Raw genomic sequence first — 26,714 nt, 5'->3', positions numbered from 1 at the left:
AAAACAGAAGACTTTGAATAATAAGAGAAATTTAACACCATTAAATATGTTTTGCATGGTTATATTTATAAAGATATGTGATATAATTTATTATATCATATTTATTTATTAAATATCTTAACAGGGATACCTACTTTTTTTTGTGACTGATTTGTTGATTAAAATAAAAGCAATTCTATATGGCTGTGACTCTTATTTATCAATAAATTATTTAGAAAGACTGTATTTCTCTATAAATTATGGTGAAAGGCACATTTATAAATCAAATCCTAATGGGACTTTTAATAATTTGATGTCATACCTCACCATCTTAAACTATAAAAACTATATACCCTCTTTCTTTTCTAGATGTATATAAACACACAGGTCAGGTCATTTAGAGAGTCATCTATGTAGCTTTTTGTAGTCAATTAAGAGTTTTTGTTTAATAAGCATGTTCTTCAATTAACAGCAGAACGGCTGAAAAGAAAATAGTAATTTAGTGCTGATTAACCTTTTTATTTATGTGGTGCTTATAGAGAGGCACTTTGTATTCTGCTGGATAATTTGAAGTTTAAAGACTCAATATATTTAAGAAGCTCATGTTAATGGCACCAGTAAATCAGTACAACAATCCGTGTTTCCAAAAAGTACTTCTATTTGTGCAGACAAAGTATTTGTATGACAATGCACCCTTAAAACATAAATATCAAAACTGTGTTTGGAATTAATTGCTAGCATAGTTTGCTTACCATTTCTGTGGTATGAATAAGCTACCGTATTCAACATATACTTTAGCCAAACCTTAGTTCTGTTTCATATTTTGGCCTTTTCTGAGTAACAGAAGTTTAAAAATATTGATATTCCAATGAACTATTGGTGCCCCACTTTATAATATATAAAAACATGTTTACAGTCTGTCATCTTGATGACAGAAGTTTGAAAATGTAAACCAGTTTTTTGAACACCACATGATATGAATTATTAAAATGTTGTGAAGCCAGATATTTGATTTGCAGGGCTAGTGTGTGTAAACACTAATTGACACACATCATTCTCAGGTAAAGGACCAGAGACATTGTATGCTGGCCAGAAAGTGAACGACAATAATTGGCACTCAGTCAAAGTGATGCGGCGTGATAAAAACATCAAACTCATGGTGGATGATGATGTAGCTGAAGGTATGAATGCGGTATAATCTTTTCAGAACAGCTTTTAAGCAGCTGTCCCCATGTAATGCATTAATCTATCACTTACTAATCACTTTATCAAGACCTCCTGTTCTTCTTTCACAGGTCAGATGAATGGTGACCACACTCGACTGGAGTTTAGTAATATTGAGACCGGAATCCTGACAGAACGTCGGTTTGCCTCCACATCTCCATCCAATTTCATTGGTCACCTGCAAGGCCTGAAGTTCAACAGCCTCCTCTACATTGACATGTGCAAGAATGGGGACATCGAATTCTGTGAGCTCAATGCTCGTTTTGGCATGCGCTCCATTGTGGCCGATCCAGTTACCTTCAAGACCAAAGGAAGCTATCTGGGTCTTGCTACACTCCAGGCTTATAGCACCATGCACCTCTTCTTTCAGTTCAAAACTACCTCGGGTGATGGATTCATTCTCTTCAACAGTGGAGATGGAAATGATTTTATTGCTGTGGAGCTTGTCAAAGGGTAAGTGCAAGTAAGGAGCTCCAAGTTAGCAAAGTTCCCACAGAATCTAGTCTTACCCAATGGCCATTTTATTGAGGTTGACAGGAAAGGTTGGGATGTGGGAGTCCCATAAAGAATCCATTCTGGGGTGTTGAAAGTTGTCCACCGTAAAGTGTCTAAAAGTGTGTTCATTTTCAAGATTACCAAACTACTACACACCCCAGAATACATTGAATAGCTAATGGCAGGGAATTTGATTTAATCCAATAAATGCAAATCTTTTGAATACAGGTACAGTTTGTTCACTAAAAAGATTTATTCAGATTTTCTGACTGATTAATTAAGTGAGTCTTGCTGGAATTTGCATCATTACATTTTTAGGTAGTCTTGTCCCAAGGCCTAGTTGACAAAGTCTTTTCATGGGATCTGTCTCTAGAGCTCTTCCAGTTGACATGATCTCCGCTGACATTCAGACTGTAGAGGTCGTCTATATGTGCTGATCCTCCATCTGGCCTGGAAACCGACTGGATCCGTGTGACTATAGTGACCTCAGAATGAGAATGAAACAGACTAATAATAGATGCCATTCTTCTTATGATGTAACAAGTACAGTACATCAGGTGTTATGGGAAGTGTTCCCAGTTCCGATAGACCTAATTAATGCTGCCTTACAGTCCTTTGATGGATTTGAATTATAGAAATGTGATATTGTATTATATGCATGTCTGGTTAAAGAGATGGGTCTTTAAATATCTTGCAAAATAGGAAAGGGATCTGCCAAAAGTTAGTTTTGATATTTTAGGTATTATCAAATTTTCAGAGTTCTAAGATCGTTGTGGACGTGAAGGACTATAATTTGATAAGAGCTAGCTCAAATATTAGGGAGCTAAAACATTCAGGGCTTTATAATTAATTAGCAAGATTATAAAATGTGTTTGTTGTTCAATAGGGAGCCAGTGCAGAGTTGGCAGATTTAGGCTAATATGGTGTACTTCCTGCTTCCAGTAAGAACTCTAGCTGTTGCATTTTGGACCAGCTGGATTTTTTTTTTAATTTTTTTTTTTTATTAAGCACACAGAGCAACCACCCAATAAAGCATTACAATAATCTAACCTTGATGTCATGAATGCATGAATTAATATTTCTGCATTTGACATTGAGAGCATAGATCATAATATAGATATATTTTTAAGATGGCAAAATGTGGTTTTACAAATGCTAGAAACATGGTTTTCAAAAGAAAGATTGATATTAAATAGCAACCAGGGTCCTAACTTAGGACAAATAATTCACAGTATAAGACAGTGCTATAGATTACATGCTCACCATTGTTTTTAATTTTAATTTTTGTTTTTGCAGAATTTAGCAGTAGGTAATTACTAGCCATCCAGTTTTTATTTCAACTGTGCATTCCTTTAGTTTTGCGAGTTGGTATGTTCCATTGGGCTGCAAAGAAATATAGAGCTGAATATCATCAGCGTAACAGTGAAAGTTAACACCATGTTTCATGATGATATCTCCCAAGGGTAACATGTAACACTTAAAAAAAGTGGTGCCAGTATTGAGCCACGTGGTACTCCATACTGTACTTGTGATCAATATGATACCTTCATGAATATGAATATATAATTATCTAATATGAATCTTCATTCACTCTTATGAATTGATGATGGTGAGAGAAATAAGATTTGAACCATGCCAATGCAATTTCACTAATGCCAACATAATTTTGTAGTCTACTCAAAAGAATTTTGTGGTCTATAGTGTCAAAAGAAGCACTAAAATCCAGTAGAACTTATATAAAGATACGACCACGATCGTATGATAAGAGCAGGCTACTTGTAACACTGATGAGAGAAGTCTCAGTACTATGATAAAGTCTAAATCCTGACTGGAAAGATTCAATTTCTCTATTAGAAGGAACATAGTTCTGATGATACTATTTGTTGAACATCAGTTTTATTGTTACCATGTTTTGTATATGCTAGTTCAGGGAACAGACAGTCTCTATAGTATCATATCTAGGTCAAATAGTCTCTCTGTGCTGAGAACTAACTTCTGTGACGTGAGGCAACCAGCAGAAGGTCGGCTTAGTCAGTTTGTCAGTCAGTCTGTTTCCTGACCTGGGCCCCAGGTTTGAATTTAGAAGCAAAGTTAGCCTTGTCCATCAAAACAGACTGATCAACTTGACCTGTCCTCTGGCTGGACACAAAACCTGTTCCTCTTTAAAATGAGTTTCCACTCTCACTGTCATCTAATAGAGAGCCTCTCAACTGATCAGCTGAATTTGCTTTAGTGTGTGCTTTGGCTCAGTGTTCTTCAGTGAAGTGCACTTAAATGGATTTGGGACATGACCACATTTGAGCTCAGTGTGTTTGTGTGTTTGACAGGTATATTCACTATGTGTTTGACCTGGGAAATGGACCCAGTCTTTTGAAAGGAAACAGCGACAGTCCTCTTAATGACAACCAGTGGCACGATGTTGTGATCACTCGAGATGCCAGCAACACACACACACTAAAGGTGGATGCCAAGTCTGTCAGCCAGGTGGTCAACGGAGCAAAAAATCTGGACCTGAAAGGTCAGCCATACACTTAACCTTTTTAGTGACATTTTTTATTATATTTTTGGTTCTCTAAAACAAAAACAGATTAGTACATTTCAGTAAACAGGAAATGTTGTTTACTGAGCACTGAACACACCTTACTACATATGATTAGATTTATACGTAAAACAAGAAAAAACCTAATTTCCAATGTAATTCAAGCAATTTTAAGTTATATTGTCTTTTTTTTTTTTTTTACTCTTTGCAGGTGATCTGTTTGTGGCCGGTTTGGGACCTAACATGTACCAGAACATGCCGAAGCTGGTGGTGTCTCGTGAGGGTTTCCAGGGCTGCTTAGCTTCTATGGATCTCAATGGCCGTCTGCCTGACCTTATCAATGATGCTCTGTTCCGTAGTGGGCAGGTCGAACGTGGCTGTGAAGGTATAATATAAGCCGTTCATCAAACCTAAAACTAAATCTCTACCAATCCCTGACACACTGCTGTGTTTTAACCATCAAATTCAAACCTGATTTAACCTCTGCACCTATTGTTTTTCTCTCTAATCTTTGTTTTTTACTTATATTTTAGTTCGATTTTTATGCCTCACTGGAATTCTGGGTATTCTCTGTTGTTTTGCTAATACGATAATATTCCATTTTAACTGTTACCTATCATGTACAATATAGACACAGGTTATTTGTTATTGAAGATTTGAATGAGATACATTTGTTTAACAGAAGAATAGAATAAAATAAAAATTTCATAACTTTCCTTGCCTTACTAATGTCATTGCCCAGGTTACTCTCTCATGATCCTTCACACACACATTTTCCTCTCTCTTGACTGACCTTCCCTCCACTTACCAACCTCTGTTTTGTTATCCAATTCTTTCTGAAATGTTTTGCTTACAAAGTTGGTTTCACCAAAGCTGACCTTCAAGGTAGAGGCTTTAACTTTTTTTTCACCTCACACATGCACACACACACACACACAAGCCTGGCTGAAAGTTGCAATGAGCTTTTACAAACAACTACCATATTTTTCAGACTATAAGTCACACCTAAGTATAAGTCGCATCAGTCCAAAAATACGTCATGCATGGAAACAAACATATATACGTCGCACTGGACTATAAGTCGCATTTATTTAGAACCATGAACCAAGAGGAAACATTACCATCTATAGCCGCGAGAGGATGCTCATGTCAAATTAATTTTGATAAATTTCAATCATTTGGAAAACAATTAGAGACAGAAACAAGCAAGAGTAAAGAAAGAATTATTCTATTTCTTCCTAGACTCAATAAAAGCACTTTCAGCCAGTGGAGACGTTCATACATCTGCACTCATGACTTTGCTCTTGTATTGAATGCATGCTTGGTCTCTTTTATCTGTGATCTGAGATGCTGGAATTGACATTTCAGAATGGTTTTAATAATTCTATTAAAATGAATCTTGATAGAGTGTAAACACAATCGTTTGCATTCCCTGTTAAAGGTTCATCAATTGTCTATTATGAAGTGTGAAATGTGAACACATTTTAAAAAGAGAAATGTGTGCAGATGGTGCATATCATCTTTTTTTCTTCTAGCAGTGTTCAGCATGGAGGTTTTTGTATCTTGAAATCTATTATTATTATTTTTTATTATTATTACTATTATTACTGCAAATACATGAATAAATAAATCATTGTTAATCAGTATTTTTGTCTTGTTTTCCAGTTATTGGTGTGTTAGTATAAACCTCACCGTGGGCATCACAAGGAACAACTGGAATGTCACAAAATGGCTTAGCTTAGCTAATGAATATTAATTAGTTAATGTACGAATAATTATATTTTACATCTAAAAGATTTTTTACAACTTAGAAAGATGTGACATTTATCTGGACATGAGGATTTAACTTCATTCTTATAGCTACATATTTTCAGAGATCCAGATTCTAATCTAACTCAATCAAATTTTTTATTGCAATAAAATAATCTGTAAAAAAGTGTCTGCATATCAGAAGTGGTTTAGTCATTGTTTAGTCATTCTGTATAGTGATTTCACTAGAATGTTTGTCATGTGACCTCAACATGGCAGCCCAGATGAGGTGACCCACTAAATGCAAAATAAATTATGTTTTATTAGTACTTTGTTGTCCAGTTCCTGGAGACACACTAAAAGTACACATTTTGGATATCTCCATTATCTGACCAATCCATTTGAGGTTCCCTAGGGGGAAACTTTACAAATAATCTTTTTTAAAAGTAATATATAGACTCTTAATGTATTACAAAATAGAAACAAGACCAACATATTGATTAAGCATTTTTTTCTTTTAATTTTGTTTTCCTTCTTTTGTTTGCTTGTCTCATTTTTCCACTACTACAATGTTGTTAAATATTTATGTTGAATGTACAATCTTGAATCTGTTTACCGAGTGTTGATGCCGACCTGTGAATGACCTTGCATGCACACTAGTCTTGTTATGCTACCTGTTACTGCTGAAATCTGTCATTACTATTGACACATGATATGATATTCCTGTCTCCTTCATATCAGGGCCCAGCACTACATGCCAGGAGGATTCGTGTGCCAACATGGGTGTGTGCATCCAGCAGTGGGAGAACTTCACCTGTGACTGTTCCATGACCTCTTACTCTGGCACCCAGTGCAATGACCGTAAGTGACCCAATTATGCTTAATTTTGCTGATTGTAACGTCAAGTTGATTTTTTGGTGTTGCCTCATCATTAAGAAAATCTAATTACACAGACTGTGCTTTGTGTCTGATTATTGGCTGCGTCCAAAATAGATTTTCACAATGATCATTGTTGGCAATAGAATGCACGATAACAATATTATCATGATATCCATATACATTTTTAATCATTATAGCTTTATCTTTGTTAAACTGTACATACACATACATAACATTAAAGTGAGAACACTATTGAACTAGATATTGTAAATTCTTTGTGCCTTAATTGACTGTTTTTCTAGCCTGTTGATACACTAGCACAGTCAAGTTCACGTGTGCATTTGCATCCTTTTGTGCAGAAGTTCTTATATAACAGTATTCTATATTTGATTAATGTCAACTATGGTTGAATTTGAAATAAATCATGTTTCTTTTTCAAAAATGTAGCTTTTGTTGGTTATATTATAATATCTGATAATTGTGTGATGGTTTGAAGGAAAAAAGGGCCCATTATAGTGGTTGAAGGTAATAGTATAAGGACTGAAACTTTAAAAAGACCTCATAAATTCATTTGACAAGTGCAAGTTTCCTTTCCTACTGTATGCTGATGTATTTTATTGTAAAACTGGAAATCTGGAATATATTCTGGTTTGGTTTTGGATTTTGTGTACTGTGTGACGGTCACGGGAAGACCGCACATTCAACATGGACTTTAATACACACTCTCCACTGCAGCAACAAACACAGACTACCTTCCATTACAAAGTCATTCACATTTATACTGGTGGCCAGCACCATTACCCCATGGGGAGGGACAGACCGCACATTCAACATGGACTTTAATACACACACATACTCGCAAACACACACAGAGACTGTTTAGTTATAAGAGTTTATTGTAATTATTGATCAGAGTGAATGGAATACCTGTAAATGATGTGTATTGTTCCCGTGTAGCATTTGTCCCGTGATTTTTAGAGTCCCGGTAGGAAACCATGGCAGGAATTATTGGTTCCGCTTAGGATGGGAATCTACCATGTATTAATTGAGCGAGGGGGTTTCAGGGGCAACGCGGCCGAGTTGTTGCTGTTATTTCCTGTTTAATGTGAATGATTTAATAACATCAAAGTAGATTTATTAATTATAACATCATGCCAATATGTTTCTTTTAGACGCTGTATATTTAGGTGAACATGTGTAAAGTGTTGTATGTGAGTTTGTCCCTCCCCATGGGGTAATGGTGCTGGCCACCAGTATAAATGTGAATGACTTTGTAATGGAAGGTAGTCTGTGTTTGTTGCTGCAGTGGAGAGTGTGTATTAAAGTCCATGTTGAATGTGCGGTCTTCCCGTGACCGTCACATACTGGTAATAATTTTGAAGGTATAGTGCTTTTTGGTGTTGTTATATGTATACAGTGGCGGCTCCAGACAATTTTGATTGGGGGGGCAATGGGGGGGTCCTGGTCTTTTCAAGGGGGGTCTCATGAAAACCAACAAAAAATACAGTGGACATGGCTAATAACTGCATATTTCTGCTACTAAACAACAAAAACACCTTTGCAATGTAAACAAATGACAGGCTATATTTGTTATTCATATCCTTCACACCACTTTCATGTCAGGTATATTATGCATTTTTATTGACATTGATATTTTTACATTTGTTTCCAGATAGATATTATTGAGTTTACAGGCTAAAGTGGTCTTGCTGTTGTAAACACTGTTGCTTTTGTAGAAAAAATATTTGCATCACATTTAAAATATAATTATATTTTAATTCATTTCTGAATTGTTTTTATTTTTATAATGATAATTCAGAGAATGAGAAAATCTGAATAAGCCTTACCAGTGTTGTGATAATTATTTTTACGTGTTAAAAATAAATAAGTACTGTAATATAATAAAAGTTTATTCAAATAACATAAAAAAGACCAGACCCCTCAATGCATGTGAAACTTTTCTCCCTCAAACAGCACGCTAGTGTTACTTCTACACTACAGCAAAGAGTATAGAAGTTACTTCTATACTCTTTGACTACAGGCTACACACTGCAATATAAACAACGTATCTGCATGTTCTCACATCACATCATTCTTGTAAAATAATAATAAGTAAATAAACACCAAAATCACTTCGCTGAGAATGAAACACCACTTACCAGCTGCCATGATGTTGAAAATATCCTCTAGCAATTAAAAAATGCGCGTGCAGCATGAGGAATCTTCCTGGTTGGATGAGGTCGTAGTCAGGTGAACGGTCATCATGTTGGTCATTTTATTTACGGCTAAATTATTATTAATAAATTGTACTAATATTATGATTGGGCGTGGGCAGGCATTCACAAAAGTCTATGTTATTACAAAAAAAAAAATGAGGAAATTTTGCTTTGACAAAAGGGCACTTAAGCGGCAAAGGAGCAGGTGCTCAAGTGAACCGGTTCTTTCGGACAATTCGATCAAATAAACCAGCTGAAAAAAAAATGGTTCACCTGTTCTTTTGCGCTCGATGTAATGCCGTCATTGGCGATGATTGCCCTTCATTCAAGCCTTTGGTTTACCCGCGCTTATAACATTAGCACAGAATCAGTTCAGAATCAATCACCAAAAGAATCAGTTCGGTTCAGATGCGCTCTGTGTCAGTCTGCTTCACGCTGAATCACGCATGCGCAGTTATCATCAGCTCATCGGTTCTCGAATCGGACGCGTCCGACAGAAACGGTTCTCGGTTCAGTGTATGAATAAATGTCGAAATAATTATTATTTATTATTGTTCTGCGTAGTTTGAAGAGAAACATTTTTGGATCTTTATCCCGAATATATATATTTTTTAATCAGGAAGAGGCTGGGGGGTCAAATGGGGGGTCAAGGCATTTTTTGGCAGGGTCTTGAGACCCCCCAAGACCCCCCCTGGCGCCGCCGGTGTATGTATAAAGAAATGAGATGGAAACAAGTATGATACTTTACTATATTTGTTAGCTACAGTTCCTGGACCAACACATGGAAACGCAACCAATCGTTGCTTTCTAATTCTGTGGTTAGGGTTACAGGAAGGGCTGAGATTGGCTAAATAAAAATATAACCTTCAGGAACAATAAAGGATGCTGATTCAGGAAAGTACTTCTGTAAAAGTGGTTTTGTGTGAGTGAATGACTGTGAGGAATGTGTGGTCCATCTACCCAGTGAGCAGACAGGTTAATAAGCTGTGAGCAGTTGTAATGAGGTGCAGTAAATGTTTAAATGTCAAATTAGCCCAGCAGCCTCTCAAACATGGCAAATCATAAATATGGAATCCTTCTCGTCTAACTCGCACTCTCTCTTTTACTTCTCCCTCTATGTTTCTGTCTCCATTATTGAAGAATAAACTGGCGTCTGTTTCGTTAATGATGTCTCCCATGTTTAACCTTTGGCAGTTGTATGCTGTTCCATCACTCAGACATTTCTAATCATAGAGGCAAATTCAATTTCAACACTCAAATGGGCTCTTCAGCTTGCGAGACGATTCTATGCAGGGTCACGGGAGTTACAGTGAGTGCTACGGCCTTGTAGGCTTGTAATATTAAAGCAATGATAGTTCATAAGTGAAAAGTTTATGTTCTTGCTATAACACATTAATAAATCATTCAGTATATACAAAAACTTTATAAAAAATGCCTTGCAAGGTGACAAGGTTTTAGAGTATGTGTATGTGTTAATCTATTGTATCCATAATTAAGCTTTACTAATTCATCCTTAATTATCCATTCCTAATGAAGCATAATCAAGCTCCTTTTTTCCGGAACAATGGAGAATTATTGTTTGTTTCCTCTCCAAATTTATCAAATACATTTATTTAAAGAAAATGTTTTCCAGTGCAGTACATTTTTTATTCATGTATTTATTTACTGAAAAACAAGGCAAAAATATGAATTAGGACAAATAATGAGGGGAAAAAATACATCTTGGCTGTAATTATTTATGGCAAATTTTTGGCACAGAAGGTCAGGTTAACTGCATTGTGCATTTTGGGATACTGCACATTGTGGCAAATGTAATAGGTCATCTTTATTTTATGAATGCAGAAAATGTGCTTACCCTGTCCAGTCTACATGCTATGTATTCCAGAACAGGGTATAGTAGTGTGCAATATGCTATCTTGAACATAGTATCTAGGTGGCAGCAGTGCACTACTATGCAGCACAGGATCAAACTGGAACATAATCCCCAGAGCATCCAATCAGTTCTGCTTGTATTTTCATCACTGTCTTCTTCTTTTGCCATACACATGCACACAGACACATGCACAAACACACTCGTGTATCATGTGTCAAACTCTCATTCTCTTTTTTTTTTTCGACATAAACTATCCAAATTGTAAGTGGGCACGATGTATTTTATCTGTTTGACTTCCAGAAACACAATGACACACTATACAGTGCAAAAAACTGTCACACTACAAAGCAGAAAAGGGTCTGCGGTGTTTGTGGTCAGAGAAAGTGCAACCCTGCATAACAGTAATTCTAATTAGAGGGTATATTTGCCCCTGCATGCTTGTTGGAGAAACACATGGAGCAGTAACTCAAATCCGACTCAGTCCAAAAGACAGACAGCCTAAATTTATCAGGTAGACAGACAGGAAGAGACCGTAAGAAAGACCGAAAATGAGAACATTGTGTGTGCAGTTAAAAATGGTGGACTCAGTCCATAACCTAGATTTCAGCTGCAGGCTTTAAAGCGTGTTGCTTGAGCCAGAAGGAATCTGCAAGTGTTTTTTTTGTGTGTGTGTGTGTGTGTGTGTGTGTGTGTGTTCATAAATCCATCTATTGTGTTATGCTGAAGTCTGAGAATGTAGAAGGTGTATACGCCAGCAGAATCATCATGCCAGGCGAGCAACACAACAGAAAGCTCCTCTAAGCTCCATCGGACACCTCAGCCTCCAGGGCACCATCTTCAGCCAACTCAACGCCTATCTGTGAAAACCACAATATTTCTGAGACCCTCCACAGCATTCCCTAGCAAAAGTTGCATGCTTAGCCACAGCATGTGTGCTAAGAAGCTAAATTTGCTGATAAATGCTACATTCATTGTTTTGTTCTACAGTGAACAACTCCTTTTCCAGCTTTATCATTATTCTAGCTTGTAATTTATCTCAAGGACGTTTGAGCTATAGGCTAACTCAAGAACACTGACCGAGGCAGTAATTCAACTTGCTTAACTGAATTAGCACATTCTATTATGTGGCCACCTCCTCAAAGGTTTCACTTGATTGTTTACAGGCAATTTGAGAGGCATTCTGCACATGCACATTCTCATACAAAACAAATCATAGAAACTCTGGCAGAGTGAATCAGTTTAAGTTGACATTTATAATTGTTTGGACCAATTTGCAATGAATCTCATTGTGAGTCTGATCCTGTTGACTGTCTGAATGTGCTCGATCAATTTCCTTGTAAAACTACAGTTTGCTTTGGTGCTGGTTATTACACAAAATCAAATCTCATAATAATAAACTCACAAAAAAAATTTAGGGATTCCCTCTGTAATGTCATCAAGCTTGTGTTTTTCAACCGGTTCTTGACTCAAGAATGATTAAATCTTTCGTTCATTATCTGGCTCGGCTCGGTGTTCATCTTCAGTTCTCTCTTAACCTCTTAGCCAGCACAAAGACGTCCTCGTCCTCAACGCCTTTCAACTTGCACGTGTCAGTGTTTATGAATAGATTAAATGAAACGGTACAAATTTAATCTTGACAATCTATGTACAGTATCATAAAGATCTAAGCCTCAAGCATCGACGACAGATCGCTGTTTTTCAATGGAAAGCTTCAAATCCAATAATTTGTTTACGAAACGGATATCACTACACTGTAGTGAACGCGCTCACAACAGACCCGGGAGAAGACAATGCTGAATAAAGTCTTAGTTTTTGTTATTTTTGGACCAAAATGTATTTTTGAAGCTTCAAGAAATTCTAACTGGCCATCTGATGTCACATGGACTACTTTGATGATGTTTTTATTACCTTTCTGGACATGGACAGTATACCGTACATACATTTTCAATGGAGAGTCAGAAAGCTCTCGGACTAAATCTAAAATATCTTAAACTTTGTTCTGAAGATAAATGGAGGTCTTACGGGTTTGAAATGACATGAGGGTGAGTCATTAATGACATCATTTTCATTTTTCAGTGAACTAACCCTTTAAAAACACTGGATGTTAAAGGAAAACAAAGCCTAACAAGAAGATTATCTCTTCATTTACTCACCCTTGTGCTGTCCCAAATGTATATATATAATATATATATATATATAATTATTTTTTTATTTTTTTATTTTTAATTTTTTTGTATTATTTTTTTTTTTTTTTTTTGATGAATACTGAGATCAATGTCTTCTGAAGCATAAAAATAAGTGTGTGTGATAAAAAGACATATTTTTGCCTGTTGAAGTTGAAGTAACACACCTATCGTTTCGCTTCAGAAGACATTTATTCATCAACTGGGGTCGTATGGATTATTGTTTGTTTTGCGTGGTTTTTGAAGCTTCAGCTTTGAGGGAACCCATCCACTTCCATCCTACGGACACATAGATACTACTTTTCTTAAAATCTATGTTTGTGCTCCACAAAAAATAAAGTCATATACAGGGACAGCATGAAGGGTGAGTAAATAATGAGAGAATTACCGTATTTTCCGGACTATGAGTCACATTTTTTTTCTTGGTTTGGCTGGTCCTGCGACTTATAGTCAGGTGCGACTTATTTATCAAAATTAATTTGACATGAACCTGAGAGAAAAGAACCAAGAGAAAACATTACCGTCTTCTCGCGGCTGTAGACGGTAATCATTTCTCTCGGTCTGTCTTGGTTCTTGGTTCTAAATAAATGCGACTTATAGTCAAGTGTGACTTATATATGTTTTTTTCCTCGTCATGACGTATTTTTGGACTGATGCGACTTATACTCAGGTGTGACTTTATAGTCCGAAAAATACAGTTATTTATTTATTTATTTATTGGTGGAGTATCCCTTTAAAAGGATGGGGTGCTTCATTGGGCATTTTTTGGTCTCATTTTATTTTAAAGTGCGTCACCTGAATCCTATGTCATTATAAAAAATAAATAAATAAAAAATGGAAGTGCTCTTCCAGAGGTGTGTTGGCAGTCTCAGATTAAAGCTCTTCATTACAAACTGGGGACTAGTTCAGATACATGAGGCACATAGGACCTGAAGTGTCTAGCCATTTTGGATCCCTGGAATTCTAGCGTCCCAGGGCCTATTTGGTAATCTTGCCCTGCCAGCAAGCTTTAATAATGTAATGAATTTCATCATGTAGATGCTGTGATGGTTTGAGCTATGCTCCCCAGACTCATTTAAGTTTAGACTCAGCATCTGCTGTTGTGCTAACATGTAATGGAGATGTCCAACACCTCATTATTCATGATTGAGCTGTGGGTGAGAAACGCCCCTGAAAGAGCTACCCAAGGCCCTCTCTATCTTCTGTGTCTCAAGTGAAATAAGGCCAAAACATTTTTATGGCTGGACATTTATAACCCCCAGCATATGTACCTGAGCAGTCCCGCCTCTCCCTCCAGCACATGAATAATGCATCAGCTCCTACATAAAACATGATGGTGGAATGCGGGTGAAGGCAAACAGGTGTTCTTGTGCCCCTGTTCCCCAAAATCCGGTTCTGGTTCAGTGTCAGTCACAGATGGTGAGGAAGCCATGCCAGCTAGCTTCAATCAAGAATTTCAGCTTTTTTTGTGGCTGTTTCAGGAAGAGATCCTCCTCACCACAGCACCGGGGAAAACATGGAAATGCATAGGGAAATGCAACATTGTATCTGAGAGGAACTGCTTTCATGGTGCAAGAAGAACCTCTTGTACTTTGATACCAAATGACAGATAGCGTAGCACTTTGTGGCGAGTGTGGCTGCTTGTTGAAGCTCTAGGGAGAGCAGCAGTATCCCATCAAACAGATGCTTTTACACCCACGCAAAAGCTAGCGAGAACATAAATGTCTCTATTAAAACGAAATGTTTCAGGTAGAATGTGCAACACAGTACAGACTCATCGCTGATCACTGAAGAAAAAGAATGTTCTTCTCTGTAGTCTGTTCATTTGCTAGCACCATGATAGGTAAAGGATTCAGGAATAGATTAGCAAAAAAATAAATAATAAAAAATAATAATATTTTATTATATACTCAGACTGTCATTGAAACATTTTTACAGTGACATAAAATTAGAACATTTTAAAAAGTATTCTCATGCAACATTCACAGTGACCAAATATGTAAAGAGGACAATAATACCATACACTGCAAAAAAAAAAAAGAAAAAAAATATATATAATAATAATAATAATAATAATAATAATAATAATAACACATCGCAAATGGGTTTGTGATGACATGAGGGTGTGTTAAGTAAAATATGATAAGTAAAAAAAAAAATGATAACCTGAATTGTATTTGTAAGTCGCTTTGGATAAAAGTGTCTGCTAAATGCTTAAATGTAAATGTAAAATGGGTGAGATAGGAGAGTTCAGAGCATTGCTGATATTCCTGCTTGAAGATTATTTTCTTTATACCGGAAGCTTGACCTCAGTGTTACCTACATTTAGATTACACGTACAGATGCTCACCTCTAAACCAGCAGATTCAGGGAATGAGACATTTGTGGCTGTGTGTAGAGATAAGAGCAGATCTGCCACTGAGAGTGTGCAGAGGCTTGAGGAGAAGGAAACTGATTGAATCAGTCACATTATAAAAGCGAAAGGAGCGCTGAACATCCATCTGCTCTCCACAGCCTGGTGACCTTGAAGCAATGAATAGGTTTACTGACAAACATACATTAACATTTTCCATACTGCACAGAATGTCCTAATATACACATTTATTAAAAAAAAAAATAATAATAAAAATAAAACCAACAAGCAACAGGTATTTTAATTTAATTCAATTTTAATTATATATCAAACTTCAATTCTGCATCATCTGTTGTCTCAGTTCAGGGACTGAAACAGCCATGCATTTTCTATATGGGCCACCAAGAACCCTATATAAACTGTATCAGTCCTAAGTTGTTTACTCATAAATATGTTCAGAATTATTCAACAAACAATTCCTCAGTGTCTGAACTATTTTAAGTCATTAAGTAAGATTGATAAATTGGTATTTAGCACATAGTTTCAGCAGACAGGTTGACTATGTAATGATGGCACTAAGAGGAGCAGAGGGTGCCACTACCCTGTTGAGCTCAACAGCGTCCCAGACTCTTCCATTGTAAATCTTGAAAAATGAAATCACAGCACACCCTAATTGAGAGCCATACGGGAAGACAAGCTCTGCTTGTTTTTACAAACGTGGTGGATAATGCTATATGAGTTTGCATTAGCAAAGTTTAGTTCAATCTGGTTCAGTTCAGCAAAGTCATCAGATTGTGAACATGGCAAGTGGCAAAGATCATCCTGAGTGTAATAGTATAAAGTTACAGGACTCTACACTACTTATAGTCTGTTACAGATCTCGTTTGAGAGATTGTGAGTTATTGGGCCAAATCACCATCAAATTAGTCAAAGTATAAATCCTTAAATGTGTTCTTGTGAATAGCATGTAAATAAATTATGTAGGAATACACAAAATTGCTATATTTCAGAAAGAATAATAACCAATAAAATAACGCTTGCTTTTTGTTTGTTGGTGATTAGATTAATTGGTTTGGACAGCTGTTTTGAACTGAACTTAATGTGACACATCCCGTGTGCAATACCGGTGAATTGTCCAAGCTTATCACCTGGTGTGTGACCACTTTAAGGTTACATTCTATGTATGTAGACCCAATCAACATTAGAATGCCATCTTCAGGCTGAATTAATCAAGAACACTATGCCATAAGTGTTCTGCATATTCAGTCATTTGAATGCAAATCTTAGGCTACTAGCATTAAATCAAATCTGCTTTTAAAAATAACAATTTCTAAACTGCTTTTACCAGTTTTCAACCTGTTGTAATTTTGACCTGTTGTAAGATGAGCAACTATCTTTTGATAGTTGGTAAGACAGTTGAAGGAGTTGTGAAGTTATTGCATGGACACTTACCATTGATTCTACTGATCGTGGCCGCAGTCTAGTGACAATATACTTTATTTATGCATGCCTAACCAATTCTAAATCTCTCACAAGGATGCAAAAAAAAATAGTATTGGCTCTCACATATAAAGTAACTTTTGCCGCAGTGGTTTTACATGGATGTCCTCTCAAATTTAACAAGTTGCAATTGGTTTGAAATCAATAGGCATCTTATATTTGCTGAAGGCCTTTTTTTTCTTTTCTGAATTTATGTACTTCAGGTGCATGGACTTGTGTTGGAAAGCAAATTGTTTGTCATAGAAGATAACATTTTATATGCTGCTCAGTTTCTCAACATATTTAATGCATTTCTTGTTTTCCTCTAGTGGCAAGATTTATACACAGAGATCAGAACGTTTTTGAGTTTTGTTGTGCTGTTCTGCTGAGACTTCAGCTTACCTCTTCTAAGCTGGTAAACTACTCAACCAAAACATGCTCAGTTACACATAATACTTTCAAACGTATTGCGGAACATATTTTTATTACTTTCTGATAATATTGAGGGTTTGTCAGTGATTGTTGAGGTTTTGTGGAAAGGTGAGCTACCGTATTTTCCGGACTATAAGTCACACTTTTTTTCATAGTTTAGCTGGTCCTGCGACTTATAGTCAGGTGCGACTTATTTAGCCCCTCCTAACTTCACTTACATGAGTGTTTGCAGGACTGTTAGGAGAGGTGGGGGTGTAGCTGCTCTATTTAAAGATGTCTATCAATGCAAGCAAGTGTCATTTGGTCAGTATTTGTCTTTCGAATATCTAGGGATTGTGCTGAAAGGTGCTCCACGCATTCTGTTTATTATTATTTACAGGCCTCCAAAATACTCTCCAGCCTTTGTTGAAGAGGTCACAGAAATGTTATCAATAATTTCCTCAGAGTTTGACTGTTTTGCAATTGCAGGGGATTTTAATATTCACATATTCACATGCAGAAAACAAAACTACAAAATCAATGATAACGGTTCTAAACACCTTTGACTTGATTCAGCATGTGCATGGACCCACACACAAAGGTGGACACACTCTGGATCTAATCATCAGTAGGGGTCTAAACATTTCATCCATTGTTATTAAGGACGTAGCACTATCTGATCACTTCTGTATTTTCTTCTGCTACCACTGAATCTAGATCTGTCTCTGTCAGAAGGAGATGCATAAATGAGAACACAAGTGTACAATTTGTGGAGGCTATATCTTTAACACCAAACATTTCTGCAGACTCTGTTGATATTCTCCTTGATTCCTTCAACTCAAAAGTTAAGAATGTTATTGATGATATTGCACCAATAATAGTCAGTAAGAAAACAAACAGACAGAAATCAGTTTGGAGAAGATCAACAGCAGTTCAGACTATGAAAAGACAATGCAGAAAAGCCGACGAGCGGATGTGGAGGAAGACGAAACTTGAAATTCACTATAGCATCTATAAAGACATCCTTCATGCTTTTAATGTGAAACTAGCCACAGCTAGGCAGAACTTCTTCTCAAACCTAATAAACAGTAACTTAAATAACACTCTTACTCTTTTTGCCACTGTTGAGAGACTGACAAACCCCCCATGTCAGATTCCCAGTGATATGCTATCAGACAGCAAATGCAATGAGTTTGCTTCTTTCTTTTCTGAGAAGATCATAAATATCAGGAAGGCGATTAGCACATCCTCAAGTAATGCAGAGGTCAGACAGATTCGGCCAAAATATCAAAAAGATACTATGTCTATTTTTGAAAAAATTGATAGCAAAATTCTGGAAGACATAGTGCAGCAACTAAAATCATCAGCCTGTTGTCTTGACACACTTCCCACATCTTTTTTCAAAAGTGTGCTTGACTGCTTAAAAGCAGATCTCTTAGAAGTGGTGAATGCCTCACTTCTTTCTGGGACATTTCCAAACTCCCTAAAAACTGCAGTTGTAAAGCCCCTCCTGAAAAAGACCAATCTGGATAACACAATTTTGAGCAATTTTAGACCAATATCTAATCTTCCTTTTATAGGCAAAATTATAGAAAAGGTAGTTTTTAATCAGCTGAACAAATACTTAAACTCAAATGGATACCTGGACAATTTTCAATCTGGTTTCCGACCACATCACAGCACAGAGACAGCACTCATTAAGATAATAAATGATATTCGCTTAAATTGTGACTCTGGCAAAATATCGGTGCTGGTATTGCTAGATCTCAGTGCTGCGTTTGACACTGTCGATCATAACATACTGGTAGAGAGACTGGAAAACTGGGTCGGGCTTTCTGGGATGGTACCCAAATGGTTCAGACCATACTTAGAAGGGAGAGGCTATTATGTGAGTCTAGGAGAGCATAAGTCTAAGTGGACGTCCATGACATGCGGAGTCCCACAAGGGTCAATTCTTGCACCGCTCTTGTTTAGCCTGTATATGCTTCCACTAAGTCAAATAATGAGAAAGAACCAAATTGCCTATCACAGCTATGCTGATGATACCCAGATTTACCTAGCCTTATCTCCAAATGACTACAGCCCCATTAACTCCCTCTGCCAAGTTCATTGATGAAATTAATAATTGGATGTGCCAGAACTTTCTTCAGTTAAACAAGGAAAAAACTGAAGTCATTGCATTTGGAAACAAAGATGAAGTGTTCAAGGTGAATGCATACCTTGACTCTAGGGGTCAAACAACTAAAAATCAAGTCAGGAATCTTGGTGTGATTCTGGAGACAGACCTTAGTTTCAGTAGTCATGTCAAATCAGTAACTAAATCAGCATACTATCATTTAAAAAACATCGCAAGAATTAGATGTTTTGTTTCCAGTCAAGACTTGGAGAAACTTGTTCATGCCTTTATCACCAGCAGGGTGGACTATTGTAATGGGCTCCTCACTGACCTTCCCAAAAAGACCATTAGACAGCTGCAGCTCATCCAGAACGCTGCTGCCAGGATTCTGACTAGAACCAGAAAATCTGAGCATATCACACCAGTCCTCAGGTCCTTACACTGGCTTCCAGTTACATTTAGGATTGATTTTAAAGTACTTTTACTCGTATATAAGTCACTAAAGGACCTAGGACCGAAATATATTGCAGATATGTTCACTGAATATAAACCTAACAGAGCACTCAGATCATTAGGATCAAGTCAGTTAGAAATACCAAGGGATCACACAAAACAAGGGGAGTCTGCCTTTAGTTATTATGCTACCCGCAGTTGGAATCAGCTTCCAGAAGAGATCAGATGTGCTAAAACACTAGTCACATTTAAATCTAGACTCAAGACGCATCTTTTTAGCTGTGCATTTGTTGAATGAGCACTGTGCAATGTCCGAACTGATTGCACTATATTTTCACCGTTTTATGTTCTATTATTGTTTTATTATTATTATTTTTATGTAAAATCATTCTCTAACTGTTTTTAAATGTTTTAATCATTTTAAAAGTTTTAAAATTACTTGTTTTATTTTTGTTATTATTTTTCTTCATGATTATTTTACTTTCTTTTATGTAAAGCACTTTGAATTACCATTGTGTACGAAATGTGCTATATAAATAAACTTGCCTTGCCTTGCCTTTATCAAAATTAATTTAACATGAACCAAGAGAAATGAACCAAGAAAAACGTTACCGTCTACAGCTGCCAGAGGGCGCTCTATGCTGCTCAGTGCTCCTGTAGTCTATCACTGAGCAGCATAGAGCGCCCTCTCACGGCTGTAGACGGTAATGTTTTCTCTTGGTTCTTGGTTCTAAATAAATGCGACTTATAGTCCAGTGTGACTTATATATATCTTTTTCCTCGTCATGACGTATTTTTGGACTGATGCAACTTATACTCAATTTTTAATAAAGTATATTGTCACTAGACTGCGGCCACGATCAATAGAATCAATGGTAAGTGTCCATGCAATAACTTCACAACTCCTTCAACTGTCTTACCAACTATCAAAAGATAGTTGCTCATCTTACAACAGGTCAAAATTACAACAGGTTGAAAACTGGTAAAAGCAGTTTAGAAATTGCTATTTTTAAAAATACGGTAAATAAAATTATGTATATTTTTTGACTAAATGTTCTTTCCAGTTTAAATCTGTATTGGTCCACCATTACATTTTAAGTTTGAAGGATGTGCGCACACAGCACAAAATCTTGTTCCATGCACATATTTTAGGCAATTACATGCGATAAAAAATAAATAAATTGTGTGCACGATTTACAAATTCGTTCCCTCAATGTACTAAAACTTGCACACAATTACTATTGCATTCCCTCAATTAACTATTTCATTCTCTTGATCAAATCGAGGGAAATAATTAAACAAAATAGTATATCGAGGGAATGCAATACTAATCGTGTGCTCGTTTTAGTACATTGAGGGAACAAATTAGTAAATCTTGCACACGATTTAGCCTACTATGTTTTTCCTGCATGTCATGTGCGGGGCTCCATAAGCAATGCTTCTTTTTTCCTTTTATTTTGTATTTGTCATCACGAGCATTATGTTTTTAAAGTCAAACAAATAAACCTTTTTAAATAGAGCAATCAACATGAAATTATGTTGGGACATCTTATATGTATTGGGACTCTATGGACAGAAGTATTTACAGTAAGTGAAAACTATCCTGCTGTCTGGCTGATCTAACCAGCTGTCATCTATCAGTATGTATTGCAAGCATTAAAAATTATCTACTAATCAATCTGGTATGCTTTACTGGGACTATGCCACCCTTTCATTTATATTAACACGCATGGTTTCTGGAATTCTGCAATTGTCACATTTAGATCATGTCCATGACAAATGGCTTTACTGCTGTGTAATTTTATCAACCTACCAGAGCACACTGTGTCTGCAGCTAACAGATCCAACTGTGATCATATTTTATCACTTCTCAGAACTGGCATTGTTACCTTCTGTAGCTTGAAGCTTGTGTTTTTGTTATTTATTTATTTATATTTTTTTATCAGCTCAAGCAGCAGCGTGGAAAGCACATGAACCGATAAGCTCTTCCTTTTTACTATTATAGCATGAAATAAACGTCACACTACATTTTCCTCAGAAAATTATTTTGCTAAATATATGTACTATATTGCATATCAATTATATATTTACTTCACCTGATAGTGATGTCTCATTTATATTATTTAAATCTGTATTGAAAACAATCTGTGTATTACAACTACCATGTTACTGTTTGTATGTAAAAAAAAAAAAAAATGGATTAAAAACAATTATATTTAAAAAGTTCGTATAAACATGTTCTATTGATACGAATACACCTGAAAGGGTTTCTTGAATAGTTTACAGCAGTGGTTCCCAACCTTTTTCAACTTGCAGCCCACACAACCGAACACATATGTTTGCACGGCCCACTGCAAAAATAAATAAATAAATGAACTGACCCCGCTAATATTGGGTTAATAACATAGTACTCAGAAGCTAGATTGTTAACTGTCTTTATTGAATGAACTGGCAATGAACAGAAAATAACTCGGGCTGGCACAGCTCAGCAAAACGGGAAAACCAGATCCAGGCAGAGCCCGGCAGCGGGTAGACAGTCAGTGGAGCAAGCAGTAAAGAGGGAACATGTTGACAGCCATTTATGTTGACCCTATTGACAGCAATTTATGCATGTTTGAATTTGTTGTTCCGTAGCATATGCAGCAAAAATATATAAGATAAATTGGCAGTTTATTCTTTAACCAATCAGTGAGCTTGAATAGTGGAAGCATAGTTACAGTTTAATATTATTTTTTTGTTATTTAATTATATATATGAAATGATTATGTTATGACTTAGACATTTTTACATATATTAACAATATTATTATTTATTTTAATAATAAGTGGTGGCCCACCTGCAATACCATCGAGATACCCGTGGCCCACAGGTTGAAAACTAGTGATGTGTGTTACCACTTAACTCCTATTTGATCCGATACCAAGTAATACTCAGGCTGGTATTGCCACTACTGATACCAATACCAATACCAATACTTTTTACATTTTTTATTTGTAGTGTGATGTGAATCATCTACAAACAACACAGATACACAGGGCAAACTGACTGATGGAGCCACACTGCACTGTATGCAATAGATAGATAGATAGATAGATAGATAGATAGATAGATAGATAGATAGATAGATAGATAGATAGATAGATAGATAGATAGATAGATAGATAGATAGATAGATAGATAGATAGATAGATAGTATCAATCCACACATCAATATTGAAAACCACTGGGTTGCAGCATTAGATCATGATGATGTTTTTGTATGTACTGTAATTTCACGTAGCTATTTTTTTTTTTTTTTTATTCATTAATTTATTTATTTGTCTGTTATTTGTTTTATCTGTGTTTTCTGGGTCTATCTACTCTTCTCACTCTTGGATGAAATTCCTCTAATAGACATGCAAATCTGTCGTAACCTTTCCAAGGAATATAATACTCAGGAAGCAATCTAGGACACCAATGTCATTTAGATTAAAGCTGAGCCGAAGAAAGTTATTGCAGTCAATGGGTGACAAGGGACCCAATTACCAGACAGGACTGATCCCTCCAGGGTCTGCCTTTGGAAATGGTTTCACATGTACGCAATAACAAGCTTTTGACTGGGATAAAAACAGGGGTCAAAGATGGCAGGAGGCAGCTGTGAAATAGTCCAAGCACTTTACACATATTTGATCAATTATGAGCCATTGTATGTCATGCCTTGATCTTTAGAATTTCAAATGTTATCAGATGGTAATGGAGATGATGGAGTGTTTGGCCCTATAAGGCTTTATTTATGTTTGTTGATGTAAAATTATTGTATACAGTTTGCATGTAAGTATTGTAGAAGTTAGTATTTCTATTCCATGAATTAAAAGCATAAAAGTAGTTAATCCGACTTTATTCTGTAATCATCTCACTACATCTAACAACTACATCTTCGATTCGGTCACAGTACTCAAATCTCATTTACCTTTTCATATATTCAAATATGCATGGCGGGTATGGCGCCATTGATGTCAAACAATATTGGCTTTTGCATGTCATGACTGATCATAATTTGCGGAGTGACAATTTGTGGAAGTAAAGCACAAAAGAGATATGAGAGCAACAAAATGGTAGAGGGTTTAAGACTGCCTGCCCAGCAGTTTTGCTCCCAGCCACAGGGGGGCACAGGATTTGTTGCATTCAATCTTCCTCCCAGTTGCCAGGGTGTAACCACTGGCAAGAACTCTCAATTGTGCTTAGAATCAGAATCGGAAGAGTTTTAGTAGCAAGTATGTTTACACACACAAGAAATTTGACTTGAAGACAGGAGCTTCCAGTGTAGAAGAATGTACAAACCTAGTGCAGACATACATTATAGTGCAGACACAGATAGGAATAGCACAGTAGGGATGTAATATAACACTAATATAAAGAAAATAAAACTAAAAATAGCATAAATAATGTACTATATATACATACAGAAATATAAGTATAGGCAAAAAAGTAATCGTTTAGAAAATTAATAGCTATGTTATTAATGTGCAGATATGTTATTTCCAAAATGTGCAATTTAATATAAATATGTCAGATAACTATGTTAATTGTGATGGATGATGTATAATTTTTAAAACAAATTGTTCAGGTTGAATAAAGCCTACGGGGGAAGTGAGTGGAAGGGAATGTGTGAAATGCAGATTAGAGCAGATGGGGGGTGGTAGACTATCCTTTTCAAATCTGCAATTAAACACATTCAGATCGTCAGCCAGTTGTTGATTCTCTGCAGACTGTAGGATTGATGTTTTGTACATGGCGATGTTCTTCAGACCAGTCCACACTGATGCTGGAATGTGGAACTTTTCAGAGTGGATTGTTTTTTCTTTGTTAGTTTCTGGCCTGGTTATACAATATTTTATCCCCACTTCTGTAAGCATCCTCTTTGGTGTGATGAAGCTGTCACTGTTGATGATACTCACTTGTGTAGGGCCCTACTTGAGTTTGCCTTTAGCCATTGCTTTTTATACAGTTTTGAGCCTACCTGCCTGCGTATCCTGTTGCATACTTGTTGAGTCTATTGTAATACAAGTCATTGTGGTTGTTTTGTTTTCCCTTTCTGTGACTATTGAAAGCTTTGCTTCTGGTTTTGTTTGTACTTTGTTCCTTGTTTTTGGATCTTCTACAAGTAAAGCTACTTGGAGTTTATAACTCTCGTCTCCTTGAGATTTTGTTATTCCTCTGCACTTCGGTCTCAAAATCCGCAACCTTGAGTTAACTCACTCAGGAATAACACCAGTCCTGTGTCCAGGAGATCAGGGTTCTAAGCCCTGCTAAAGACAACATTCAAGATTTTAGTCTATAGTCTGGCAGTTCCTGCTTCTGTAGCATTATGGCGGGAAAGATAACTACTTCAATTCAGGAAAAAAAAAAATAATAATAATAATAATAATTATATATATATATATATATATATATATATATATATATATTACTTAATTCCTGCAGCGTTCACATTTTTGGAATGATTGATTATAATCTGTAATTATAATGTATTTATTTTGTGTGTAATGTTGCTGCATACGTACATATATGTCTTACTACAAAAATAAATAAATAATAAGAAATATTATATTATATTATATTATATTATATTATATTATATTATATTATATTATATTATATTATATTATATTATATTATATTATATTATATTAAACAGTAAACTAGCTAATTAACTAAATAAAGGGAAATTAAAAGTAAAATGTAAAGTAAAAGTGTTTTCTTCTGAAAGTTTAGAAAATTTCGAATGAGTAATATGCACTTCTTTAATGGTGCTTTTCTTTCTTTTTTGGGCTCAACAGCCCCTGCTTTTATACCAGATTTTGCAGTCAAGTGTATCAAAAGCTTAATTTTTACCATCAACATCAATAGACAATCAAGTCACAGGGCCCTCAGGTAATAAATACAGAAAACATCTCGAGCAATTCCACAAAGAAGCATGTCTGCCTTTCTTTTGTTTTAAAGAGCCACACAGATGGGAAATCAAAAATTACCTGTATTACAGTGTATGATGTAGCTGTCCATCAGTGTAAACAATGTGCAAAGTAATTACACCAAAAAGTACATGATTTATAAAGTTATTGGCTTCTAAAGTAAGGAGTCGACTCTGAATCGCTGAAACGAGTCGTTATAGATTTCAAATCTTTTGCCAATCTCTATGTACGTCACTAGGAACACTTTGCATAATAATCTCTGCCTACCGTCTTGAGAGAAACAGAACTCTGACCTGCCCCACCGCCCCACAAAGACGCTCTGGTTGGTGTGATAGCATCATGTTGAGGAGACAGTGTGTTTTTAATTGTAAAGGCAAGTTTGTTTTATTTTCAGTGCCAAATGAAGATCAGAAGGTATTGTGGTAAAAATTCATTTTTACCACAATACCAGAGCAGTACAACAAATCCCTTTTGTTGTGTTCACATTTCACTGATGACTGCTTGTCTAATCTCGGTGAGTACAAGGCGGGATTTTCAAAGCGTTTGGCCATAAAAGAGGGTTCATTACCAACTTTATTTAGACCAACGAGCATCTACGAATCACAACGCGAAGTATGATTATGAAGTTATGTGTTTGTTCTCTCCCGAGCGTCTTATCAGTATGTGTGCTGTCTGCAGCCTGTCTGCGCTGATCTTCATTTACAAACACGTCATTAAAATGAAGTGTAACTCTGTGAATACTCAAGGAAGAGACATGACAGAGATATCTATAGAAAGCTTGACATGTCTACTTTTGCTGCCGATTAGTTTATTT

The 26,714-nt window shown here is 36.1% G+C and overlaps 1 protein-coding gene across 10 annotated transcripts in view; it reads left to right on the top strand.

Moving 5' to 3' along the window:
* Positions 1-26,714, top strand: part of nrxn3b (neurexin 3b) — a 402,278-nt gene that overhangs the window by 177,821 nt on the left and 197,743 nt on the right. For 6 of the 10 annotated variants that reach the window (XR_008148685.1, XR_008148684.1, XM_052534924.1 and 3 more), the window contains exons 11-16: positions 1,041-1,160; positions 1,275-1,656; positions 4,026-4,216; positions 4,449-4,622; positions 5,096-5,122; positions 6,728-6,847. Coding sequence is in view for 7 of the 10 variants with exons in the window: in XM_052534924.1 (XP_052390884.1) it covers positions 1,041-1,160; positions 1,275-1,656; positions 4,026-4,216; positions 4,449-4,622; positions 5,096-5,122; positions 6,728-6,847 (1,014 nt within the window). In the remaining 3 variants the exon portion in view is untranslated. The remainder of the gene's footprint in view (positions 1-1,040; positions 1,161-1,274; positions 1,657-4,025; positions 4,217-4,448; positions 4,623-5,095; positions 5,123-6,727; positions 6,848-26,714) is intronic. The other 4 variants (XR_008148686.1, XM_052534925.1, XM_052534923.1 and 1 more) reach the window with 1 other exon arrangement.

The sequence above is a fragment of the Carassius gibelio genome, chromosome A20, assembly GCF_023724105.1.
Source record: "Carassius gibelio isolate Cgi1373 ecotype wild population from Czech Republic chromosome A20, carGib1.2-hapl.c, whole genome shotgun sequence".
Lineage (NCBI taxonomy): Eukaryota > Metazoa > Chordata > Actinopteri > Cypriniformes > Cyprinidae > Carassius > Carassius gibelio.
The sequence above is the reverse complement of the archived record's forward strand: the minus strand, read 5'-3'. Positions and strand labels throughout refer to the sequence as shown.